The following is an 8,605-nucleotide window of genomic DNA, read 5'->3' as shown; positions in this document are numbered from 1 at the left end:
CCAGGATGGTCTCGATCTCCTGACCTCGTAATCCGCCCGTCTCGGCCTCCCAAAGTGCTGGGATTACAGGCTTGAGCCACCGCGCCTGGCCTGGACATGATATTTTTAAAGCATCTGACAAGTGTTAAAAGTAAGCGTTCTTTCAGCCTCCATTAGAATTCATCCCAGCATCATAATACTTTTCAAGAGAACTGGTGATTCCGTGTATTTTCCCAAGATGCTTTTTGTTTGGTTGGCTGGGGATTTTTTTGTTTACTTTTGTTTTTGCTAACCCCTCTTCTCCTCTCTCATTTACTTCATATTTTGTGTTTGGTTTAGTTGAATGTCATCTTGTTTTGTAGTGCTACTTTCTAAACTAATGTGGACCATTTGGATTTTTATTCCTGCTATTATATTTTAGCTTTCAGACATAAATAGTTTAAATGTGTAAGAAGTAGGCATAAACCTGAATAAATCCTGAAAATAGTTATGCTTTGCTTTGGAGGAAAAAACTACAGATAATTTCATAACCTTGTGAAAGAAAACAAAAAGTTGATGCTCATTATTGTAATTATGTTTGATAAAGTTGCTGTAAATGCTAAATTAGTGAATGCTGAAGCATTACTGCAGGGGAAATACAGGGTTAAGTTCCTGCAAGCCTCTGATCACAATGTGTTCATCAATCAGTATATAGCCTCATTCGATGTATGTTTCTGTGTAAGATACCGTATTAAACATATATTATTGATTCATTAACTTTGAACTCACAGCCAGTAGCACAAACTCATGCTTGTGTGAAGCTTACCTAACGCACATATTTTCCCCATAACGCACATCATAGCTTTCTTGGCCTTTAGGAACACTGGAATACTTAGTATTCTACACTTGGAGGCCATTTTAAACAGAAATCGCCAGCCAAAAAGCACAAAAATGCAAACAATGTGGCACTAAATAGACTGTAAAAAAGACACTTGTTTATAGCATGAGAGCTGAAACAAGAAAGCAGAGTGTCTGTCGCCCTGTTCTACTTCATCTGGGAATGTGCATTGCTGAGCAACTCAGAATTTTTACTGCTCCATGCCTGTCCTTGAATAACCAAGAAAGCTCAAAGAGTATTGATTTTGTGGTTACAAGTAAATTTTCCAAGTAAGCAAATTTGCAAATACAGAAACTGCAAAAAAGTGAGGATCAACTGTTAATATAAATGAGAACATAGAGAATATGTTGTCTAATACCATCCTGACCCCAGTTCATTTGGTATATAACAAATATTTGTTTAAAAAAAATTAAGAAATGTCCAGCAAATGATTTTATTTAATTAAGCTAGATAGTAAACTAAATTTTGCTATGGAGAAGTAGCAAACTTTTAAAACTTTTGGTTTCAAGTATTTTAGTAGTGAAATATATTTAATAGTGAAATGTATTTACTCTGATAGAAATGGGTAAGTTGAAAGTATTTAGACTGAATAAAAATTGTATTGATTACTTTAAATGGAATTTAGCTAATTTGTTTTAATTGTTTAATTAATTTTGTACAGGGGAGAGCCCAGGAAGCAGTCATAGGTAAGGCTTTGTTAAAAAAAAAAAAAAACTTCTATGCGAACTGTAAGAAAACTCTTAAGAAGTCATGCTTTATCATTTGCTTACTTTGAGACATTAAGCAGTTTACATTTCAGAACTTTTAGTTTTTTCTTTCTATAAGATTGAGACAAATATATCTCAAAAGGACTGTTTTGAATATTAAAGAATTTAATGTAAGTGCCTAGATGCTTTCCTGTTGTACCTGTTATATGTTTTTTAGTTTTCTTAAAACCATTAGTATTGATAAGTACATTTCTTTTAAATTTTTTAACTTTATTACCCCTTTCCTTCTTTATGCATTCTAAAACTTGTTCTTCTAAATTTTTTCACATCTTTTAATAGTAACTAAAACCTTGTACTATCATTATTTAAGCAGCTTTTACATATTTTATTAAAATTGCATGTGTTACTTAAGTATCTTTAAGTCAAAAGAGCGTTCTTAATTTCAAGAGAATATTTTCATATACAGTGTTACATTATGAACATATAATCCTTAGTTTTTTTAGTTTAGCAAACATTTATTAAGCAACTGTCATGTGCCAAGCACCGTGCTAGACACTGGGATTTTAAAAATCAGACATAGTCTCTCCATTAGAAGAAAGAACATCCTGGTCTGGGAGATAGATTCTCGAGATGACTAATTTCAATATGAGGTAGGGAAAGCAATTAAATAGTGATTATAGAACATTCTAGGGAACCGTAGAGAAGAGGCTGTTGGTCCAAAACAGCTTCTTGTCTGGAGAGATAAATCCAAGAAGACATTTTTAAGGGGATAACACCTGGTGTTGATTGTTGAAGGGTTGGTTAGTGCTAAGTATCCAGGCAGAGCAGGAGGACATTCCAGACAGAAGAAATTGCATAAGCGAAGTGAGAGAACTGATTGTAAAGGGGCACAAGGAAAGTATGTGAAGTGATGGAAATGTCACATATCTTGCTTCCAGTGGAAGTTACATGAGTATATACAAGTATTAAAACTTTATGAACTGAACACTTAAAATCTATATTTCATTTTATTTCAGTTGTATTTCAAAGAAAAAATTTTAAAGCCCTAATATATAACTAGGGCTAGCAGAAGTTAGAGCTGGAGGGACGGAAGTAGGAGATAATACCTATAAATGGCTAGTTAACCATGATAGTTACCAAGATCACCTAACTGAGGTGGGGGTCTGGGAAGAGGTGGAGCATGGTGAGAGAGCAGTGATCTGAGGATTGACTAGGCGGACACTAGAAGAGGATTCTGAAGATGACCAAGAAGTAGTAGGCAAAAAGAAGAACCAGGAGAGCTTGGGAAGCCAAGGGAGGGGAGACAGATGGGAATGAAACTGTCCCATGAAACCGAGGTAGTAAGATAAGGACTTACAATTGTCCATTGTATTTGGCAACATAGCATCCATTGATTACCTTTGCTAGAGTTATTGGAGTGATGGGAGCAGAGGTAGACTACAGCGAGTTGACAAGTGAATGGGAAGTAAGGACATGAAGGCAAGAGAAGAAGAGTAGTTAAGAATAAGAGCTACACTACCTGGGGTTCAGATTCTAGCTTTGCCACATACTATATGACTTAGCCATACTCTTAATCTGTCTTCCTCTCACTTCCCTCATATGTATAATCCTTATAGCTACCTTGGAGGATTGTTGTGAAGATTACAATTTGTTAATATATGTGAAACATTTAGAAGAGAGCCAGGCACATAGTAAGTGCTAGATGTGCTGACTATTGATATTATACATTTAATTTCAGGACTTGGCTGAAAGAAAGAGGGAGCAGTAGCTTGAGATAGATACAGGTCAAATGGAGATTTTTTTCTTAGTTCTTCCCTCCCTTCCCCCTCCCTCCCTCATTTCCTCCCTTTCTTCCTTCCCATGGAAGAGAGGTGCAAACAGACAAAAGGAATAGGTTAAAGGTAAAAGAGAGGTACTAATTCATAGAACAAGGTCCCAGATAATTCTCTGGAGTGGGGCAGGAGAGGTGGACTCAATGGTGAATGAATCAAAAGTGTAAATGTAGTAGGTGACTCCAAACAAGTTAAGAACATTCCTCTTTAGAGGATGGTGAGGAGAATAGGAAGGATATATGTAAGTAAGTGGGGGTTGCCACAAAGTTGGGGTGATTCATGGTTGATACTCCTCATTTCTTAAAGTGGAGTGAAATTGCCTTTTAAGAGAAAAAAAGTATGAATAAGGAACTTGAGTATGTGAAGATTTTTAATTTGGTAGTATAGGATATGTGAAGGAGTTGCCACATGTATGTAAAAGGACTACTGCTGAGGGCCGAGTGCCAAATTGATGTCAGTTTTCTCTAGCAGCCTGAAACAGGAAGGGCTGATCATGGAAATGACCCAGGGTCCGAATGTGAGTAAACTGAGTGAATATGGAATAATGATAGGAGTGCAAGAAGGTGAGTATGTTGGTAAGAAAGTAGTTCAGATCTGCCTTGGTGTCCATGTTGGTTGTAAGTAAAGCAAGGCCGGAAGATGATTGGGACAGACAGACTGGAAGAAAAGGGAAGGATGAAGGGCCTGGGGAAGCCAGAGTGATTTAGGAGGATTAAGAAGAGTTCCAGAATGGTATGAGGGCTGAGATCAGGGTGTAATAGTGTACTGACATCTGTATTTTATGATGAGCATTTTGGGATATGGTTTAGGGTATATACCCATAGGTCAGATGGCTGAAGCAGAGCCAGATGAAGGTAAATAAAATCCATATTTCTTAAAAGGTGGCTGTAGTGCTTTAAAAACTATTCTGATATTGTATCAACTCACCAATTTATATACTAGAATAATAGCAAATGTTAGAATGTATGCTTTTTACTCTTAACAATTGAAGTTGTGGCAAATTGCTTTAACATTTTTAACAGCAAAATTTGAGAATTTCACTGGCTTTTGAGTGTTTTATTTGGACTTAGACTCATCAGAAGTTTTTGTTTTTTCTTTTTCTCCTCCCTTTTTTTTTCTCTAGGCCTCTTACTGAGGAAGAAATTGTTGACCTAAGAGAAAGGCATTATGATTCCATTGCCGAAAACAAAAGATCTTGATAGGAAAATTCAAAAGAGGTGAATAGTCTTTTATATTGCTTAAGTACATGTTATCATAAAGGAGAGAGTTGTCATTAGATAATATATTCTGTAGAGTCATTGAACCTATATTTAGATATATACAGATGAATATGATTTAAAAGTTAAAAAAATCATTCCAGCCTATTATAATTTCTTTGAGTTTGGCTTAATTTATCAGAAATCATATGCTGCCAAAAAATGGAGATAGTACATTCTTTTAAAAACAATTTCTTAATTCACAAAGTAGGAACTCTGGCAAGAATATGCACCTTGATACTTAAAACCAACTTTTAGAGCAGGCTGAGACCTGTAATCCCAGCACGTTGAGTGGCCGAGGCAGGTGCATTGCTTGAGCCCAAGAAGTGGAGACCAGCCTGAGCAACATGGCAAAGCCCCATCTCTACAAAAAATACAAAATTAGCTTGGTATGGGGGTGCACGCCTGTGGTCCCAGCTACTTGGGAGGCTGAGGTGGGAGGATTGCTTGAGCCAGAGAGGTCAAGGCTGCAGTGAGCCAAGATCATGCCATTACACTCCATCCTGGGCAACAGAGTGAGACCCTGTCTCAAAAAGGAAACAACAACAAAAAGCAAATTTTTAAAAAATTACCCTGTTTCACAATAAGTGGTTTTTTGAAGAGTTTTTTGTCTTGGTGGGTGTATTTGTTCTCAGAGAACTAAGTACTGATAATCGTAAGTGTTAAAGTTATTTAATGTGTTTGTGGAAATGGCCTATAATTACTGTTTTGCACCCACTAAACTAAATGGAATTATTCACATTCCACTGCACATTTAAAATTTTTCTGTTGAAGACCAGGCATGGTGGCCGTAGTTCCAGCACTTTAGGAGACCGAGGTGGACAGATCACTTAAGGCCAGGAATTTGAGACCAGCCTGGGCAACATGCTGAAAACCTATCTCTAAAAAAAAAAATACAAAAATTAGCCGGGCATGGTAGCATGCACCTGTAATCCCAGCTACTAAGGAGGCTGAAGTGGGAAGATTGCTTGAGCCCAGGATCCTCAAGGCTATGGGAGGTTGAAGGGAAACCACTACACCAGCCTGGGTGACAGAGCAAGACCCTGTCTCAGAAAAAAAATTAATACACACACATACATACATACATATACATATATTTGTCTGTTTAAATTGGGTATGGTGGCTCATGCCTGTAGTCCCAGCACTTTGGAGGCCAAGATGGGCAGATTACTTGAGTCCAGGAGTTAAAAACCAGCCTGAGCAACTTGGCAAGGCCTCATTTCTGCAAGAAATACAAAAATTCACCTGGGGTGGTGGTGCACGCCTATAGTCCCAGCTACTCTGGAGGCCGAGGTGGGAGAATGGCTTGAGCCCAGGAGGTCAAGGCTGCAGTGTTGGTGCCATGGTACTACAGCCTGGGTGACAGAATAACACCCTGTCTCAAAAAGAAAAGTATGTTTAGGACCAATTAGTGATTTCCAAAGCATTAACAAACTGTACAGTAGCTGTTAATAGTCTAAAGAGAAAAATTTATGTTGAAATTTGATTTTCAAGTTAACTTTAACATGCAATAGATACTACTAAAGCAGTTTGCGTGCTCTTAGGAATGGCAAGAACGTACATTTGAAAGTAATTTTTTGATAGTTTGATAGTAATAAAATTAAGGAGACGTGCATTGATGTTAATTAGATGACAAAACATGAATTTTGTGAAAGCTGAGTTCACTTTGGTCAACAGTGATGTAATTGATCTTAAAGGTACTGGATTTATGAGGGCCAAAACTGTCCAACTAGTGAGGGTGATAGGTGTTGGAATGATTGTTTAAAATGAAGATCACTGCATATTCTAAAGAAATACTTTATACAGAGTAGATGCTACTGCTTCATGACTCAATTTCTAAAGAATCCTGTAATGTGTTTTATATCCTTTGGGTTATTTTGTAAAAGAAGAAATTTAAACAAACAGTTGCAAACATTTCAATTCTGTTACGCTTTGTAGAGATCAATTATTTTTTAATAATTTATTTTTTGTTTTATAAATAGAAGCATTTTATTTTTAGAGCAGTTAGACAGGTTCTGATTTTTGTTAATCCTTATTGTTTTGTTCATGTACAGTTAGCCTTACAAGAAGAGAAGTTAAGACTAGAAGAAGAAGCTTTATACGCTGCACAGCGTGAAGCAGCCAGGGCAGCAAAGCAGCGAAAGCTCTTGGAGGTGAGGGGAAAAGACCCCAGCATATATTAGGGTTGCTTTTCTCCTTATTTGCTCTAACCAATCTTAGTTGGGACTTTTTTTTCCTATTCTCAAGGACTTCTTGTTTAACAACGAATGTATTTACCCATATATTCTTAAGAATTTTCAAGGCAAATTAGTCAGTCTTTAACAGCTAGAAATAATATCAGATTACATGGTTGATGCTCAGTGCTATTTAGCTTTAGATTAGCAAATGTTGATTCCTGTTTATCCTAAAGATGAATTTTAGTGCTATAAAACTCAGTATTCTTTCGGAAAAATTAAATGTACTCTTAGAGGGAAAATGTTGCCAAACTAGCCTTTAAATATAATTGGCAAAGCATTTTGTTTTGTGAGGGTTTTTTTTTTTTTTAACAGTTTCTTCAATTGCTAGAATTTATTTTATTCCCTGGAACTGGATAAACTGTGCTGTTTTGCCCCATAAGATTATTATTTGCTTCTCATCTCTATTCTTGTGTCCTTGGGAGATTGGGAGTTTGGGTCTTGAGAAATCTTTGATATATTATCAGGGAAGGCAGCAGATTTACCGTATCTTACCATGCTGCATTACCATAATGTCTGGCAACTATAAGTAACATTTATGGAACCTAACTGTCAGGAGCAGCAGTGTTTTACCTTATTTAATCCTCACAACAATCTTATGAGATAGTATTTTTAATCCCTTTTTTACAAATGAGAAAACTGAGAGTAGGATATGTTTTGTAACTTGCTTGAGATCCTACAGTTAATAAGGGCCAGAGCCCAAGTTCAAGCACAACAGTGCTTAGCCAGTATCCTTAATATCTTCCTCCATATTTTACCTGTTTGGATTCACCTCTGTAGTGTTAATTGAAGTAGTATAAAGATCATGTCACATTGTAAAACTTAAACTGAAATATCATGTGTATCATACTGTTACATGATTTCTGTGTGAACTGTGTCCTTCCCCCCTCGTTCCCTTCATTTTTTTTTTCTCTCTGCTGTTTTAGCAGATTATATGAAGGAATATCTTTGCTTTTCAAGTCAGTTCTAAATAATGAACAAGTTTTTAACTTTTACCTTCTACTAAGAAAAGTATTTTTCTGGTTATCATATAGGCACTCTTTTTACTGTAATAGATTATCTACTGCTTCCCTTTTAAAGACAAAGCATTCCATATGCAGGATCCATATGGGTGATTTCCAGGGTTCTCTGAGTTTTTCCTACCCTGGTTTAAATATTTGATATAGGAACACATTACAGTCTATACAGTACATACTGACACACAAACATACACAGACACCCACCAATCATTTGATTTTCATGGTAACCCTGAGCTTGCTAGAGCAGTAATACAGCTATCTGTAATTTATAGATGAAGGAACAGTAGGTAAAGGCCATGCCAGGAATACATAGCTAATAGCTATCAGAGCGACAACTCTGACAGTTCTTCTAAATCTTAGTCAATTGCTTTTATTATTTCTGAGTCAACTCAGCCAGATCTTATAAATCTGTTGTTTTATTGCTACTTATTTCACCCAGAATAGAACTTCTTGTATTGTTTTAACTATTCCTTTCCTGCTCCTCATTTTTCCAATAGGTTGAAAGTTCTTGGGTATACTAAGAATGTTAAGAATATCAATACATATCTGTTTAAAAAAAGTTTTTTTTTAAATAACACTATGAATATTCTGGCCACTTCTGGATTATACATGGATAAATTCAGAAAATTATTCCCATAAATAAGGGGATATAGAATTGAATAGTGGTGGATTTAAGGAAAATATGTCAACAGAATAACTTT

The 8,605-nt window shown here is 36.2% G+C and overlaps 1 protein-coding gene across 1 annotated transcript in view; it reads left to right on the top strand.

Moving 5' to 3' along the window:
• AP1AR (adaptor related protein complex 1 associated regulatory protein) overlaps positions 1-6,793 on the top strand; it is a 34,722-nt gene extending 27,929 nt beyond the window's left edge. The window contains exons 4-6 of the mRNA XM_017881381.1: positions 1,516-1,542; positions 4,519-4,612; positions 6,706-6,793. Coding sequence (XP_017736870.1) covers positions 1,516-1,542; positions 4,519-4,594 — 103 coding nt within the window. The 3' untranslated portion in view covers positions 4,595-4,612; positions 6,706-6,793. The remainder of the gene's footprint in view (positions 1-1,515; positions 1,543-4,518; positions 4,613-6,705) is intronic.
• The last annotated feature ends 1,812 nt before the right edge of the window (positions 6,794-8,605 follow it).

This window comes from Rhinopithecus bieti, unplaced genomic scaffold (assembly GCF_001698545.2).
Source record: "Rhinopithecus bieti isolate Rb0 unplaced genomic scaffold, ASM169854v2 scaffold_12077, whole genome shotgun sequence".
NCBI classification, from domain to species: Eukaryota; Metazoa; Chordata; class Mammalia; order Primates; family Cercopithecidae; genus Rhinopithecus; species Rhinopithecus bieti.
Note: the sequence above shows the minus strand (reverse complement) of the source record. Positions and strands in the feature narration are given on the sequence as shown.